Here is a 19,832-nt window from a genome sequence, read left to right as displayed (position 1 = left end):
TATAATAGCATTACTAATCAATATACAGGGTTATAACAGCATTACTAATCGCTATACAGGGCTATAATAGCATTACTAATCGATATGCAGGGTTATAATAGCATTACTAATCGATATACAGGGTTATAATAGCATTACTAATCGATATGCAGGGTTATAATAGCATTACTAATCGATATACAGGGTTATAATAGCATTACTAATCGATATACAGGGTTATAATAGCATTACTAATCGATATGCAGGGTTATAATAACATTACTAATCGATATACAGAGTTATAATAGCATTACTAATCGATATACAGGGTTATAATAGCATTACCAATCGCTATACAGGGTTATAATAGCATTATTAATCGATATACAGGGCTATAATAGCATTACCAATCGCTATACAGGGTTATAATAGCATTGCTAATCGACATACAGGGTTATAATAGCATTACTAATCGATATACAGGGTTATAATAGCATTACTAATCGATATACAGGGTTATAATAGCATTACTAATCGATATACAGGGTTATAATAGCATTACTAATCGATATACAGGGTTATAATAGCATTACTAATCGATATACAGAGTTATAATAGCATTACTAATCGATATACAGGGTTATAATAGCATTACTAATCGATATACAGAGTTATAATAGCATTACTAATCGATATACAGGGCTATAATAGCATTACCAATCGCTATACAGGGTTATAATAGTATTGCTAATCGACATACAGGGTTATAATAGCATTACTAATCGATATACAGGGTTATAATAGCATTACTAATCGATATACAGAGTTATAATAGCATTACTAATCGATATACAGGGTTATAATAGCATTACTAATCGATATACAGGGTTATAACAGCATTACTAATCGATATACAGGGTTATAATAGCATTACTAATCGATATACAGGGTTATAATAGCATTACTAATCGATATACAGGGTTATAATAGCATTACTAATCGATATACAGGGTTATAATAGCATTACTAATCGATATACAGGGTTATAATAGCATTACTAATCGATATACAGGGTTATATTAGCATTGCTAATCGATATGCAGGGTTATAACAGCATTATTAATCGATATACAGGGCTATAATAGCATTACTAATCGATATACAGAGTTATAATAGCATTACTTATCGATATACAGGGCTATAATAGCATTACCAATCGCTATACAGGGTTATAATAGCATTACTAATCGATATACAGGGTTATAATAGCATTACTAATCGATATACAGGGTTATAATAGCATTACTAATCGATATACAGGGTTATAATAGCATTACTAATCGATATACAGGGTTATAATAGCATTACTAATCGATATACAGGGTTATATTAGCATTGCTAATCGATATGCAGGGTTATAACAGCATTATTAATCGATATACAGGGCTATAATAGCATTACTAATCGATATACAGAGTTATAATAGCATTACTTATCGATATACAGGGCTATAATAGCATTACCAATCGCTATACAGGGTTATAATAGCATTATTAATCGCTATACAGGGTTATAATAGCATTATTAATCGCTATACAGGGTTATAATAGCATTATTAATCGATATACAGGGTTATAATAGCATTACTAATCGATATACAGGGTTATAACAGCATTACTAATCGATATACAGGGTTATAATAGCATTACTAATCGATATACAGGGTTATAATAGCATTACTAATCGATATACAGGGTTATAATAGCATTACTAATCGATATACAGGGTTATAATAGCATTACTAATCGATATACAGGGTTATAATAGCATTACTAATCGATATACAGGGTTATAATAGCATTACTAATCGATATACAGGGTTATATTAGCATTGCTAATCGATATGCAGGGTTATAATAGCATTACTAATCGATATACAGGGCTATAATAGCATTACCAATCGCTATACAGGGTTATAATAGCATTATTAATCGATATACAGGGCTATAATAGCATTACTAATCGATATACAGAGTTATAATAGCATTACTTATCGATATACAGGGCTATAATAGCATTACCAATCGCTATACAGGGTTATAATAGCATTATTAATCGCTATACAGGGTTATAATAGCATTATTAATCGCTATACAGGGTTATAATAGCATTATTAATCGATATACAGGGTTATAATAGCATTACTAATCGATATACAGGGTTATAACAGCATTACTAATCGATATACAGGGTTATAATAGCATTACTAATCGATATACAGGGTTATAATAGCATTACTAATCGATATACAGGGTTATAATAGCATTACTAATCGATATACAGGGTTATAATAGCATTACTAATCGATATACAGGGTTATAATAGCATTACTAATCGATATACAGGGTTATAATAGCATTACTAATCGATATACAGGGTTATATTAGCATTGCTAATCGATATGCAGGGTTATAATAGCATTACTAATCGATATACAGGGCTATAATAGCATTACCAATCGCTATACAGGGTTATAATAGCATTATTAATCGATATACAGGGCTATAATAGCATTACTAATCGATATACAGAGTTATAATAGCATTACTTATCGATATACAGGGCTATAATAGCATTACCAATCGCTATACAGGGTTATAATAGCATTATTAATCGCTATACAGGGTTATAATAGCATTATTAATCGATATACAAGCAAACTTCATTCTACAAGTCTATTGAGTTATGAAATTCTCTGTACATATTGACACAAGTTATTGGAACAAATATTTTTTAAATAATACTATTTAAGTTATTTAAAACTAAAAAAGTAAATGAGACAATTTTGAAATAATTATAAAAACCTTAATTATATACAAAACTAGCTGTACTACTGGGCAACTTTTACGACTCGCTGTACTATCGTACTAACTGTACTTATAATCTAGTGATGCTATTATAAGCTAGGTAATGCTATTATAGTTAGTGATCGGTCGAAACGAAAGGTCTTTGGACAGAAAATTCATTTGTATTTAACATTTGCCATTCTAACTTTCCAACTACATATCACGAAAGAAATTTTTTGTGTAGTTCAAATAAATTAAGAGAGAAAATAAAAACAACTGTGAAGTTTTCAAACTTTATCAAACAAATTTTAAACTTCACATTATGAGGTTGAAAAGAATTGGTCTTGACCGCGAATATAGCAATTGAACCTAACGAAAAATCGAAAACATAAGTTCAAAAATAAGTTACCATAACGGACAACGCTGAACTCGCCATGGCGAGCAACGTATGTATTTTAATAACGTATATACCCTAGGACACTTATGTATTCGCGGCATCTAACTTTCGCATTTTCGCAGCAACATTCTCTCGCAAAAATTTCATGAGCGAAACTAAACTATCATAACGAACGAGCGAAAATGCGAAATTAAATGGCTTTCTTCATTGATATTCACAATAAAATCGTCATATTAGAAATACAAGCAATTTTCGTGTGTGGTTGGCTCATTGGGCAATTTTTGCTAAACTCATTATAGCTAATACACCGATTGAGCAGCATGGCAAAACAAATTAAGATAATAAGTTTTTTTTGGAAAAGCCTAGACAAATGAGGAAGATGATGATATTAGTTTAGTCATTGAATTTGTAACTCATGAGGATGAAAGTCTGATAGGGAAAGCCATAAAATTGAATAATAATTATTGTGGTGATGAATTTTATTACCAACCAAAAGCAATAACCACCCGGAGCCATGGCCACCGGGCACCGCGTGCTATAAATACTTGAATTCTAATATTGGTACCACATCAGTCACTGCGGCAGGGACCTTGACGTCATTGATAGTCCAGGAGACAAATGGCAGCAAGCGATTAAATTGCATTATCGATCTCACCTACACATTTCTACCTACGGTTCACAAATACAAATTACCGTACTTTTCAAACTATTAGCCGCTACATTTTTATGGTGATTTGAGCCATGCGGCTTATATAGGGGTGCGGCTAATCTGTGGCTTTTTCTTTCACCGCTAGGGCGCACTAGCGCGCCCTAGCGGGAATCTCCAATTAGTTCGCTTCTAGCAGTGAAAGAAAATACGAAACAATGCCTCACGGTTCCGTTAGGCACTAAGTTAAAAGGCGTCGGATAATACGAAACTATGCCGTTCTGCACTGTTCCGTTTTAAATGGCAAAGTTGCTGCCACGTTAAAAAGCACCGTCCTTAGTTCTGCGGCCTATACTAAGGTGCGGCTTATGTATTGTTTTATTATTGTTTTTGGAAAATAAAGCAGATGCAGCTTATATAGAGGTGCGGTTTATAGTCCGAAAAGTACGGTAGTCCCAAATTGAAAAATATTTCGTACAAGTTAACTGGACCTGAGGAATCTAATGATGTTTGTTCCACTGCATTCATTTTCACATCACTATATTTTCGCACTCATCAGAGCTGCGAAATTAAGTAGCAGCGAAATTTTACTCTGTATGCTACTCACAAAACTAAATAGTAGCGAAATATAAGTGTCCTAGGGTAATCAGTACACAAATCGCCAAATTTCAAGTTGGAGATAAATTATTGTTGATATTTAGGGGTCTAGGGGTGGAACAAACTAGCCTTAAGGAAATAGGATGTAGAAACATTGTGTTGCATATACATACATGTATATGCAACACATGTATATGCAACACATGTATATGTATACATGTATATGCAACACATGTAGATCCAAAATATTTCCTAACAGAGGCATCGTAATGCGTTGACGCAATGCTATAATAATTAGCGTGTAATAATAAGAGCTGATAGAAACTTCTAGACCTTCAGATATTGCGAAAAGAGCTACTAAAAGAGCTACTAAAGACATTTTTCATGACTTGAATTCTAGTGAAATTCAATTTCAAAAAACCATCGCGAATCAAAATTACATGATATGACACATATTGTAAGAATTTATTTATAAAATAGTAAAATACTAGTAGCCCTACTCAACATGGGATCAGACACAAAGACTCATACTTCTCTATTCAAATTGTCATTGTTAGGACTCTCTTCTGGAATAACGTGTTTTTTTTGTTCGAATTTAATGCTTTTTTATAGTATCTGCCTACAAGCCCACACTTAGGTAATCCATCTGACAGATATCATCTATCCATAGAGTGAAACATGAGTGTGTCAAAGAGTGATGCATGAGTGTATCATAGAGTTATACATGAGAGTGTCATAGACTGATACATGAATGAATCTTCGTTGATGAAAGCACCTTTGTTGATTATATATTTGGTTTACTCGTGACATGACAAATAATATTAATAACTGTCACTTGGTTCCATCGATGCATGTCAAATATTATAAAGCCTGAAACGGAGTATTGCTAAAATGCATATATTTATGCATAGCGCTTATTATAGTGAGTATATCATTGGCCATTTGGGGGAATACAGGACTGATATCTGACTGACTACCAGCTAAGCCACAATCACTGACTATCTCATCGAGCATTTAATCACCATGCTAACTTTTATAGCAAAGCACAAAACAAAGCAGTTACCGGAGTATATCGACGTTCGAAGTTTTCGAGGTTGTTCATAATGCTGCTCGGTTGTATTCTCATATAGCCTTTCCTCTAGAACTCTGCTCATCCGTGAAGGTTGGGGGTCCTCCGGAGACTCCGTCCTCAAGTGCTTATTCATGGCCAGAGACTCGTCTAACAAGTGGTACCAGCCTGCAGCGTATTATAGAACACTTGGTAATGGTTTCAAAATAAACACCAGAAACAATTAAATATGTCCATGTCATTAAACTGGAAAAGTAGGGGAACAATTGGATTACTTGCTGAAACAAAAACAAATTATCCATAGTTGGATATGTATCAAGGGTAGTAAGCAAGGGTTGGCTATCTTCTGCAACGCTATCTACTGATACTGCATCGGATAACTAGAGTTGCCTTCTCTTTGCCACACCAACTGAAAGAAAGAATAATCGCTCACCAGAGAAAGGTTCTGTCAAACATTGCTTTATTGAGAAGCTCATTGCACCTATCAGCTCTGCAGGTCTGCAAGAGAGAGGAGACAACTTTTTATATATCAGTGTGTGGTCTTTTTCTAGCAAACTTTTGGTATTCTGTACTAAACAATTCAGTTCACACAAAAAAAACACAAGTATTTATGTGATGTCAATGTGACAATAACATTTAATCCCCGCCGCTATGCTATGCACGGTAAGTGAATCAGTTGACATCAAAACCTCAAAGTACAATCTTATGAGTATGCAAATCATATGACATTGCAGTGTTATCAAAAATTATAAGATCGTCGACTAATTCACTACGTTTCCATGATGCGCAGTGCTTCGCAGTTGCGCTATCTCCGAATCATGGAAACGGTGTTTTCGCACTGAAATCACTGCGCACTGATCAGTGCGCAGCCAGTGCAAATTCGCATCAAGGAAACAGCAATTGCGCAGTGGCTGCGCATAGCTCTCATGCCGTGGAGACAGATTCTTCGAGGGCCATAAACTAGTACAAAGGTTGTCCTGCTAATCTTGTTTTCTTCTATTTTCCGATCTTCTTTCACCTAAATTTAATTATGGTCTGCATTCACGAGGATGATGAGCTGATTACTTTCTTAGACTTTGTTATCAATGCCAACACTTTTCGAAAAAAAGGTGACAAGTCCTAAATTAACTTTTAAATAATGTATTACTTAAAAATACTTGTTAAAAATATATTGCTATGTAAAATTTGTGTTTAGGTTTGTAAAACCTTGTGAATGTGTATTGTAAATAAAAGTATAATGACAACAGAAGCATAAAAAGACCGTTTCTGGCGTTCGGTATCCGTGATCGATTCTATTTCTCCATCAGGCGATTCGATTTATACAATTTCTCTTCTCTGCTAATTTGCTGAAAACCACTGCGCAGCATGAAAACGTACAATCCCCTTGACTTCGGAGGGGGCTGCTTCGCAGTACTGCGCACCATGGAAACATAGTGAATCGTACCATTGTTTATTTTGTCACCCTTGTTGGAGTTGTCACACTTGTTGGAGTTGTCACCCTTGTTTAGTAGTAAATTCAATAAAGTAAATTACTAAAACTTTACCAGGAAAACTGAACTGACACATTTATATAAAGTGCTCCCTCGGGTTACAATGACCCTGTTATACGATTTTTTCGTCTTTTTGGCACAACGACGTTTTTTTGGGCTGGCCAAACGAAATATTTTTCATATACAAATCAACGAAAACTTTCTTTGAAATTCAAGTCACCCATTGATGTGCTATTCATCGAAATCCCTCCAACAACTTATGAAAGAGATGCGATGCTCGCTCTCTCTCTCACTTCATTGTCATTCATTATTAGTTATAATTCAAACGAAACGGGAAACGGATGTGATAAAATTTTAACCAATGAAAAAGTCAAAGTTTAGTAAAAAAAACATACTGAAACCTAACTTTAAGTTGGCTAAATTCATTTAAATTGAATTCAATTCAACATTTATGTTATACGTCTACCTCGAAGGTAAGAACACCCTACGGTACGTACTGCACATAGCGCATTGTAATGTTACATTTTACTGCAGATCATAGCTTCTAAAGTTACTGTACGTAACTATAGTTACTGAGGGTAACTATTATTTTGTTGCTAATTTTTAATATGTACAGAATGTACATATTTGGGATGATTTTCACAAAAAGAAGGGTGTTTACATTAGATAATTACTAAGTGTAACTAATAAGTGTTTTTATATGAAACTTTCGCCTGTCAAAGACAACACTGCAACGAATTAAAATCGCTTGGCGAGGGTTCACAGTATACAGAGCAAAGTTTAAATTTTGATTCACACAAAGAAAAGAACCACAGAACCACTTTTCAAGTCTCCGATAACAATGAAATTTTACATTAGTAAGTAAACATTATTTATTTTATCATAAAAGGAAATAACAAATATTGCTGGAGTTTTTTGTAAACATCCACGCAATAAAATGTTCGTCAAAATTAATCTCTGTGCCTAAAACGAAAGATAACTATGAGCGCGTTTATGATATTCATGAGCAGACAACCCCATTCAAAGACTTGCTTGTCTTGACTGTCATATAGATCATTACTGTGTATGTCATAATATATGATAGCAACATCAGTGAATTTAGTAAGTATATAACTTCCACTTCCACGTGTGGAACAAGCTTCAAATCATCTTGAAACAAATTTTAAAAATTATTCAAAAAGAATTAGCCAAATTCCTAAAAAAGAAACCAAACAATCTTGTTAACTCTTTCACTACTCTTTGCTTGCCAGCTGTCAACTGCTAGATACAGTCGCTAGTTGTTGTTGTATTTGCTAGTTGTATTTGCTAGTTGTATTTGCTAATTGTATTTGCTAATTGTATTTGCTGCTTGTTTTGCTAGCTGTATTTGCTAGTTGCAGTTGCTAGTTGTATTTGCTAGTTGCATTTGCTAGCTGTACTTGCTAGTTGTATTTGCTAGTTGTATTTGCTAATTGTATTTGCTAATTGTATTTGCTGCTTGTTTTTGCTAGTTGTATTTGCGAGTTGTATTGCTAGTTGTATTGAGTTAAAAAGTTGAAGAACATAGAGTACCTCTTATCAGGCAGTTTATTCCAGACAGCAACAAATAATCGGCTCTTGTTACACCTTTTCCCGATGTCTCTGCAGAAGAAGGGCAACATAAGTGGAGAGGATGCAACTTCCAGACAACAGGTTTATAAAGGAATACATAAAACATACGAGAAGGTACAGCTGTATGACAAGAGGCGATAGGAAATGGAGTGAAAAGGCTGAGAATTCTAAACAACACTTACGATTGGTGCGCAAGAAAATGTTGCGCACGCTATTCCATTCTAAACACTGTCCACACATCAACCGTTTCTATTTTAATTTGAGCAAGTGCTGCTAAGTGAGAAAGGAGTGCGCCGCTATGACTTCCACAACATGTGATTATTCAATTGAAACACTCATGGCACGGTAACTCAATGTGCGCGCAACTCCTAATTCGCATCATCTTCCTTAGGGAAACATTGATTCTAAACCTACCATTGTATGTCTCAGTTTATGAACTTTCTGTTTCTACCTTCAATTAACCCGACTCCACAATACTATTAAATTACCAGCTTTTAAACACTTTTGTTCAACTCAATAATTCCTGGTTTCTGTCTTCTCATTTTTGATTTGGCAGGTAATGAGAAACATGGCTTTGTTGATGATTACTAGTTATAAAGGTATATATACTGTCGTATATAATATATATGATGTCAATATAAAGTTATATCTACAGCCATATATAACATATATGATGTTAATATAAAGTTATATATATTGTCGTATATAATATATACGATGTCAGTATAAAGTTATATATACTGTCGTATATATATATATATTATATATCGTATATATATTAGTATATACTAATGCATATATACTAATATATACTAATTAATATCAATTTGTAATTATGTGCGTGTCCGTAAAAGTACGGCCACACGTAATAATTTTATCGTTGGTTCTGACCAAAATCACAAAATAAATGAAACACAGAATTATTTGGTCGAAATTTACAGAATTGTCAGAGCTGTGCATGTACACTACAATCGTCGGCGAAACGCTTTTAATTGACTAAACAAAATATTAGCGAACATGATTCTAGCAGCTTTCGCAATTTATATAGTCCAAGACACGTATTACGCCACACAATAAGTACCAACGCAATTCAACATAGTACATATGACGCAACTGCCTAGATTGCGCTATTGTTGGCTCTTTCTCGTTCGGCTACAAATAGTTTCTTTTTTAATAATAAAAATTTATTTTTTAGCAGTAAAAGTTCTGTTGTAGAAAGAGTTGCCATCTTTAGCACAATCAAGTCAGTTGCATCGTATTTACTATGGCAAATTGAGTAGTATTTTTTTTGCAAGTCGCATTATGTGCCTCAGACTATACAAATTGTAAAAGCTGGTAGAATCTTAAGTGTTTCGTCAATGATTTCGGTGTGCATGCGCAGCTCTGACAATTCTGTGAATTTTAATCGACTAATTCTGTGTTTTTCGTTCATTTTCGTAACTTCGGTCCGGATCAACAAAAAAATCATTACATGTGATCGCACCGTTAGTCTGTGTAAACGCAATGTATTTCCACACTTTTGGACCTCATGCTAACTTCACACGCATGTGCTCCGTACCTTCTATGAGGCGGCTCAAGCTGGCTTAAAACTCCATCTAGTTTTTGATTAAAAACTCGAGAATGCGACTCTGCATACATTCAGGACAATTTCCCTCAATGAACGCGTTAATCCTGCGCTACGCCAGTCTTAAGTCTGGAGACCCACTCAGATAAAAGCACCTCACAGATATGTTAAACTAAAAACTATAAATATCTACGAGTTCTATTTTATGAAGTCAAAAATACTAGCATGGTGAATACAATAATAGCCATTATCTACACAATTATTATGAAATTGGGATGGAAAGTATTGAGAGTGGGATGGAAAGTATTGAAAGTGGGATGAAAAGTATTGAAAGTGGGATGCAAAGTATTTAAAATGGGATGGAACATATTGAAGTCATAAGACAAAGTCGATAGCTACTAGGAAAACTCTAATCACAGCCAAAAGACAGCTAGTCAGCTCCAACTCTGGTTAGCGAGGATGGCGACTGTCGGGGATCAATTAAACGACCAGCAATTTGAAAAGTACTGATTATCAGACTTATGCAAACTTATATGTAGCTTAAGTCACTCACAGGTTGAGGAGCTCGTTGAAAGATGGGTTGTTGGAGCAGACCACCATAGAACTCTGTGGGTTCCTGGCAGCAGCTCCTGTAGGCACTGGCAGCAGCCCAACGGTTATGAATGCATTTGCCAGAGGGAGAGAACTTCGCAATCCTGTGGCTTTCACAACTAAAACATGACATAGAAATGTACACCATATTCTTTAATGCTTCAAGCATGTCTATTTAGACATTCTTAAGTTGGAGTTGTCTTCTATATAGAACTGACTGATCTTGTCAGGCCTACTAAATAAATTGTAATGCACGCGGTTCCTAGACACACTGAGATGCCCTCAACAGTACGGCAGTCATTAACCAGTTGTCAGCAACTCTCCTTCCCTTTCCAGCGGCAGCCGTGTGCAGCGCCAATTTATATAATATTCACAATACATCCATGACGTAATTAACCCGCAAGCTTGCATCATATGCAAGATGGTAACAACAAGTCAAGTGAGTTTTGATACTCTAACTTTTTTCAAATGTTTCATGCTTGATGCCATAGATGAAACGGCGTTTGTAAATGATGCACAAGAAAATCCATTTTAAAAATTCTCCACACTTCATTCATTCACCTTTCGAAAGCATGTCAGCGATCTCAGGTCAGCGAGTCAGGAGTGCGTCGCTATGACTTCCTGCCTAGAACTCTAAAAATCTTTTAACAAACCGGTCTGGTTAATCAGAAACATGCGAATGTCTATTGAACCAAATCGCACCGCAACTCAACACGCGAACAATTCCACATCCTCTATGGAACTATCTATCGCTATCGCTCACTATGGAAACAGTGAGTAACGATTCTGTAGTAGATTTATACTAGGTGAATGCTCGGAGTTGCCTGGGTGATGCTCAAGTCTTTCAACAGAAAACTAATGCTTATTTAACATATATACAACATTTACCATTCTAACTTTTAAACTTCCTATCATGAGAAGTCTTTATTTGTGCAGTCCAAATAAACTGAGAAAAAAAAATAAAACAACTGTCAAGGTTTTATTTGTCAAAAGTTAAAGTTGTCAAACAACTATAACTTTTAAATTTAGTATCATGAAAGAAGTGGTTTGTTGAAATAATTTAGGTGGAAAGTTAAACTGTAAAAGTGTTTAAAGGTAAATGTAAATCATTAGCAAGTAATGGCGACATATAGTTCGTTTTGCTACGATTACCATGAAAACTTATTCGGTATACAATTATACCGAATTTCGTGCCGGAAGAGCTAGCTAGAAATTTCCCTGTCATACAGCCCACGACCAAAGTAATAATGGAAAAAAGAAAGGGTACTGTTGGTTGTTGAAAAAGTAGTTACAAAAGGTCAGAATTCTACGAAAGTAGAATTCTTTAGTTAACATCGAGTAAAGAATTCTTTGAATCAGATGAGTTGTTGTTATTATTTTGAGTAGCGTGTTGTTGAACATTAGCATTTGATGTTGATGGTTGCTGTGAGGCACTTCTATTTCTCCTCCTCCGTAATAATTGGGAGACACGTGGACGGCCACTGCTACGACGTGGTGTTCTGGGAGGTTGTATGTCCATGGTAGTTGTCAAGTTGTTTTGAAATAAAATTCGAAAGGTCAATTAAGCAAAACAAAAGGTTGTATAAAAATCAGACCTAATCTACTACTACCTCAAACCTATGCTTTACAACAAGAAAATAAATATTAATTCAAGCTGTAGGCCTAACCAACTGTACGTAATTTAACTAACAACAGCAATAATGAAATATGTTTATTATATCTCTAGAACGCAATATTAAGAGTAAAATGGCACGCTGCCGTGTAATATACACAGTTTGAAAGTTGAAAGTTTGTTGTGTTGAATGTAGAATGGTTTTGACAGTGATATGTAACAGTGAGCAAGCATTAGCATTAATGCATCTGTTAGTTTTCTGCAAACTAGAGTAAAATAAAGAAATATTCTTATCACAAAGGGGCATTAAAGATTGGCCCTAGCTTGTAGATAGGATGTAAAGAAATCTGGATAATGTTCTAGAATCTAGATAATTTAATGAAACCTTCGGTAATTGGACAAAAACATAGGCTGATAAACTGTGTACCACATTTTCGTACCTGTAAATCGGTCTACGCCTCAAATGGTCTACGTTAATAAAAGAAACCTTCGGCAATTAGACAATGCAATCATTATATACTTCGATGTTGTAATTCTGACGATTATTCTTATAATTAAATACAGTGAAACATGGATAACTCGCCCTTGGATATATCGAACACATGGTTAACTCGAATGGATTTGCTTGGTCCGTTCCCACGCAATGATAAATGGCTCTATATAACTCAAGCTCAACACTGTTAATTCAAACTGTTTTTTTGCCCAACGGCTACCGAAACGGTTGCTATCGCTTTAGAAAATCACTTTATTCCAAGCCATAGAGGTAAACCTCAACTTTTCGTAATTCATAAGCGTCGTTATTACCGCCATCGGCAAAATATTTTTGTCAACGAATTTTCTAAAGGTTTGGTGAAATTTGATTTACACTGTATACCAAACATCCGCGTAGCGATCGCCCTTCGGAAGCAAGGTAAAGTGAGGTAATCTTTGCATAAACTTCAAGAAAAATCGGCAAAATTGATCGTGGGTAAAACGCTCAAAAGAAAAAGGTGTGTTTTCTTTTGAGCATTTCAACAACGATCGAGTTTTGCCAATGTCAATCTAAAAAACGTCCTGGCAATAACAACACCTCAAACAACAAACCAATCTCAAGTGATAGAAAAATCTCTATACTTTTTGATAAAAACATTTTAAACTTTACATTAGAAGCATTTAATTTGAAACAAGCCATTTGTGCTTTTGATTTATATTATATTTTGTATATGTACATGTATCTACTAATAAATAAGTAAATACATGGATTTGTGAGTGCTCTGATAACTTGAACGCTCTGATAATTCGAACACTTTTGCTCGGTCCCTTGAAGTTTGAGTTATCCGAGTTTCACTGTATTATAATAATTTTTTTATAGAATAAAAAAAATTAATTCGAATAATAAAATCGGCAAAAAAGAAACGATAACTTTTCAGTGCACTTACGTTAATTACAGAAACCTTTGGCAATTAGACAATGCTATATTCTGGTGAAATGTGCACGTTTTTCTCGTGAAATGCGCACAACTTAATATTTCTACTATTTGTCGCACGGCCTTATTGGCGTTTCGTTGGCCGGTCTTAATGTTGATTAGAAAAAGCTTGTCAACTTTTTATCTTGAGTTTTGGCCAAATTAATCTGTCTATTTATGTATAATCCGATCAGATGGATTAGTTTCAGGGTTTTGCCGTAACCTTTCAATGACTTCGTAACATATTTAAATAGGTTTATATGTGTTTTGTATCGTTATTATATTTAAACGACTCTACACCAAAAATGATTAAATTTGTTGATGAGATTTTGGTAAAAGGGTTTACGATGGCCATTAATAAATAATTTTTGTGAGTTGTGTGCACATGTGCATTTATCATAAATCTCCCAACCAATCGCTCCGCTCGTGTTTGGTTGTGGGACGATTTTAATTCGTTTCAGTGTTGGCATACTAAAGTGAAAATACCATATGGCATGGAAACGCAAGGTAATTATTTAATGCAAACACCTCCTAGTAAAAAACATCAAATTCATAATCATTAAGAAATAGTAACAAAACAATATAATGTTAACCATAATAACTATAGAGTATAATATAATATATAATAAAATAGACTATATATTATATACCTATATAATATAATAGATTATGATATAATATGATAGACTATAATAACTACAATTATGACAAACTCCTAGATTGTCATACTTTAACATATCATACCTCTAGAGTGTCATACTCTCCCATATCACACTCCTAAAGTGTCATACTCTCACATATCACACCTCCAGAGTGTCATAATCGTTAAAATTAAATTGTTATATTAACACTTTAATTTTCAAACATAATTTTGGATTTCAATTGGAATTTAAATTCAACACTAATTAGGTTACAATAATTAAACTTATCAACGAATTTTGCAATTTCATTTTTAAAAACATTCAAAGTTGCATTTGTGTTTCGTGTTTTGGACAAAAATATTCTAATTCCAGCCTTGAATAAAAAATATCGGAAATTGGGAGCGCAATCCCACCCAACGTACTAACCATGAATAGAGAGGGTCGCTTCATTTACTGCTCTCACAGACAGCTGGACTTGACCTGCAATAGAGAAGAACAACTTTTACTGACTGAAAGGAGAGATTGACTAAGGTGAAGGTCAGCAGTGTCATTACGCTTCACTGGCTTTTCATGTTTTAAAGACGGGCTCTCCACAGTGACCATTTGTGTTCCACTCTATTCCAATAATATTCGACAGTGCTTCATACTCTTCAAGTCACAAAAACATTAGGGCTAGTTGTACATGTAACAAAAAAACATCTTTTTTATAAAAATTTAATCAAAACGTCATGGAAAAGCTCTTTGAATAAGTTCTGTAACAAAATTCCCAAACTGTCTGATAGTGATTGAGATGTCAAGAAATCATCAAACTTATAAAGACTGGCCAAGATAAAAAGTATTAAGTTGTATATAAACACTAACAGGTTGTTAATTCAAGGTTCATTTAGTTCAAAAGTTTAAAGTTTAAAGCATGACCATACTTCCATCTGTAAAACTTAAGAAATCTTTTTATCGATCAAAACTTTTTTAGATATATAAAAAGGTTTTTATTTACTTAAAATCTGAATCTATTTCCATAAAATTTTATCATTCATTTATTTAGTCATATTCAAAGGATTCAGTGTTTACATTATAATAATAATGTGTAATATAATGCACTAACTCTTATAGCATATGTACTTACATAGTGTAATATAATGCACTAACTCTTATAGCGTATGTGCTTACATAGTGTCGTATAATGCACTAACTCTTATAGCATATGTACTTACATAGTGTCGAATAATGCACTAACTCTTATAGCATATGTACTTGCATAGTGTCGAATAATGCACTAACTCTTATAGCATATGTACTTGCATAGTGTAATATAATGTATAACTCTTATAGCATATGTGCTTACATAGTGTCGTATAATGCACTAACTCTTATAGCATATGTACTTACATAGTGTCGTATAATGCACTAACTCTTATAGCATATGTACTTACATAGTGTCGTATAATGCACTAACTTGCGGTAGAATTTTGCATTAGATTTGCAGTAGAATCTCCATTAAAAGCAGTAACTATATATTTAATTGGCAGGTGGAACTGAAGTAACAATTGACTATTCTCTTATCAGTTTTATCATTGGATATCAAAGAGAATACGAATAGTATTCCTAACAAATCAAAATAATGTAATAGCTTGAAATCAGATCCTGCCTCCTATTGGCATGATCTGATTTTGCCATCGACTGAAACAAATGGTGCAAACTAAACAGAGATAAACTTCTGAGGAAGAAATAGCACTGAGCGGTAGTCAGTGTCATGTAGACCAATCACTAAGTTTCCATCACACGGTTAATCATTAAGTTTCCATCACACGGTTAATCATTAAGTTTCCATCATACGGTTAATCATTAAGTTTCCATCACACGGTTAATCATTAAGTTTCCATCACACGGTTAATCATTAAGTTTCCATCACACGGTTAATCATTAAGTTTCCATCACACGGTTAATCATTAAGTTTCCATCACACGGTTAATCATTAAGTTTCCATCACACGGTTAATCATTAAGTTTCCATCACACGGTTAATCATTAACTTTCCATCACACGGTTAATCATTAAGTTTCCATCACACGGTTAATCACTAAGTTTCCATCACACGGTTAATCATTAAGTTTCCATCACACGGTTAATCATTAAGTTTCCATCACACGGTTAATCATTAAGTTTCCATCACACGGTTAATCATTAAGTTTCCATCACACGGTTAATCATTAAGTTTCCATCACACGGTTAATCATTAAGTTTTCATCACACGGTTAATCATTAAGTTTCCATCACACGGTTAATCATTAAGTTTCCATCATGCGGTTAATCATTAAGTTTCCATCACACGGTTAATCATTAAGTTTTCATCACACGATTAATCACTAAGTTTCCATCACACGGTTAATCATTAAGTTTCCATCATGCGGTTAATCATTAAGTTTCCATCACACGGTTAATCATTAAGTTTCCATCACACGGTTAATCATTAAGTTTCCATCACACGGTTAATCATTAAGTTTCCATCATGCGGTTAATCATTAAGTTTCCATCATGCGGTTAATCAGCAAGTTTGAATCACTCATAAGATGGAAGCGGCGAAAACCCGCAAGCCAAGTGAGTTTTGTTACTCAAAATGTTTATTAAATGTTCATTGCCTGCGAAGGTTTGTAGCCTGCGAAAGGTAGAAACGGCACTTGCGGATGAGAATGCGCAAGAGAATGCAGTGTGAGCTATTCCGTTTTAAACATTTTCCCCACTTCAGTCATTCCTCTTTCGATTTATCGTAAAACCTTTAATTGAACGCCACCTTTAATTGAACGCATCTTTGACATTCTTTGATTTTACGAATTCATAATAGAAAGTGATCAGCAAAAAAGTGTTCACAAAATCGTACTAAAAATGACTCAGTTACATCAATAACAATTAATTCTTTCGTGGTTTCAGTTCGTATGGAAGTCCATTTTCCAACTCCAAAGCTTTTCAGTTTTTGATTTCAAAGTTTCTTTGTAAACCTTTAAAAGCAACACCATAAAAATATTTAGTAACTGTCTCAGGCTAATAGTAGGTAGATCAACCCGGTCTTAATAGTTTCAAGTAGCCCACATATATAAAAACGGTTTACATTAATGATGGTATATGAATGACTAGTTTTAGGCCAAAAGTTTGTGTTTAGCGAGCCAAACCTTTACGCATTGCATTTGTGCTATATTTTGCTCTGCTAAAAAAATTGTTTGGACACCAATATCGACTAGTTCAGAAGTGCAAAAAAAGAGTTGAGTTTTCTCCAAAACTCTGATGAGCTATTTAAAAAATACAATGCCAGCCTTTATTTGACTGCCACTATTATAGGGGAGGGGTTGAAAAATAGAGCGCCATGACATTCAAATAGAGGTTTCACGGTAGCCTAGACAGGAGTGAGCTGCTATGACCTCTGGCATAAAAATCCGCAACACACGAATGTCTACCGAAACATGGTAACCCATCGTGTACACAATTCCAAATCCATACAATACAAACATAGCATATGAGTCTTGCTCCAGCTGATTTATTACTAAAATAATAACATCTGCTTTCAACTGCATCACCTTAAAGACGACAAATTTACCGAGAAAGGCAAAACCTCCCCTTACAGCTGTACAATAGACAGATACTTGATGAATGTGTAACTAGATAGCTACGGCTGACCATCACAATTTAGTAATGCTAGTTCTACTAACCCACCACCAACCTTGAGTGAGTGCTGAACTCATAACACAAATTTCAGAGAAACTGCCGATATCCTGAGAATGAAATGTAGTGTAAACCAATTGATAGACCAAGTAGCACAATAGAAGCACCGGTGACATGTGAGAACAAGTGCCTCCAATCAAAGCTCCCACCTTGTTTTATGATTGGACAATTAACTATGACAGGTTGCACCTATTAGCTTATAATTAGACAAAGCGCTTGCGTAACGTAACGCTGCACAAGGTCATGCTTTATGTAGTAGGTTCCAGAAGTAGGGTGTTTGGTTGAGGGTGAGAAAACAACAACCATTCTAAGAGGGAGGAGGGTTTAGAGAAGTGTATGTAGTGATCACTATGATAGCTTCAGAGGTCCGATGTAGAAGCTATTTTGTTTACAACATGTAACTTGTTGAAATCTGGTACTGCGCAGTAGTGCAGAAATGCCTTGAGCTACAAGCTTAAAATTCATTCCAGGCTCGTATGTCAATTTAACTGTATCTCCAATCAACTTTTTTATATAAAATAACTAGTTAACGTATTACACCATTCCGAACTTTAAAAAAGACACATAAAACAGTATGTTACAGTGGAAAACCATGCTTTGAATTCATGTAATTCACCACCTATGCTCACAAAGTAACAAATGCTTGTTTAGTGGTTATGAGTGGCATTAAAATGCAGCAATATTATGTACTGAACTGTATAGAGTTCTTACCTGCGAGACAGATGACAATGCATTCGGTACACAACACTCTTCTGACACTTTGTAACATAAACTTTAAATTAGGTGAATTTAGCTCACTATGCAAACATTTAAAAATAAGTTTCAATCTTACACTAAATTTAATTCTAATTTTGTTTTTATGTTTTTTTTCTTCCAGCTTTTTCTCTCTTTTAGTGTCACTTTCATGTTAACTTTTAGCCAGCCTTTTAAAAGTATCCTTTTAGATGCAATGAGAAAGACCTTCTCTAAACCTCCCGCTTAGAAAGCTGTTCTGGTCAGCCTGCACAGACTCAGCCGTGACCTCATCGAAAACCATCTTGTACGCTCATATCTCAAATTTGTTTCATATATCAAGGTAAAGCTGCTTAAAATCTTCCTCGTACTTCAAATTTCTTTCGTTGAGACACTCGTATCTCAAGGTATCACTTTATCAAGTTAAGGACCAATCATGCCACTGCCAGTGTGTCACACGCTGGAGCACTGCTGGACACACACTGCTATGCTCTATTGAAGATGAACATGCACAAAATTGTATCAGATTTCATCCAAAATTGTCGGTACTTGTCGATCATTTGCAATTGTTTTTGGTGTTTGAGGTGATCTGACTGCCCAGATGTTTCAAGATAAAAATCAATGGAACTTGATCGCGGTTTAATGCTCATATCAAGCATAAGTGCGATTATGACCTCTACAGTGGCAAAGAGACAGAATAGAGACGCATAACGCTGCAACTTGAACAGAATAGCCAATATCAACTATAAAAATGATATCAACTATAATAATGATATCAACTATAATAATGATATCAACTATAATAATGATATCAACTATAATAATGATATCAACTATAATAATGATATCAACTATAATAATGATAACAACTATAATAATGATAACAACTATAATAATGATATCAACTATAATAATGATATCAAC

The 19,832-nt window shown here is 34.4% G+C and overlaps 1 protein-coding gene across 1 annotated transcript in view; it reads right to left on the bottom strand.

Moving 5' to 3' along the window:
- The window catches only part of LOC137398959 (uncharacterized), a 197,010-nt gene that overhangs the window by 171,530 nt on the left and 5,648 nt on the right, over positions 1-19,832 (bottom strand). The window contains exons 3-7 of the mRNA XM_068085122.1: positions 14,893-14,946; positions 10,732-10,888; positions 8,576-8,644; positions 5,968-6,032; positions 5,529-5,702 (exon numbers count right to left, since the gene is read on the bottom strand). Coding sequence (XP_067941223.1) covers positions 5,529-5,702; positions 5,968-6,032; positions 8,576-8,644; positions 10,732-10,888; positions 14,893-14,946 — 519 coding nt within the window. The remainder of the gene's footprint in view (positions 1-5,528; positions 5,703-5,967; positions 6,033-8,575; positions 8,645-10,731; positions 10,889-14,892; positions 14,947-19,832) is intronic.

Source organism: Watersipora subatra, chromosome 6 (assembly GCF_963576615.1).
Source record: "Watersipora subatra chromosome 6, tzWatSuba1.1, whole genome shotgun sequence".
Classification (NCBI taxonomy): domain Eukaryota; kingdom Metazoa; phylum Bryozoa; class Gymnolaemata; order Cheilostomatida; family Watersiporidae; genus Watersipora; species Watersipora subatra.
The sequence above is the reverse complement of the archived record's forward strand: the minus strand, read 5'-3'. Positions and strand labels throughout refer to the sequence as shown.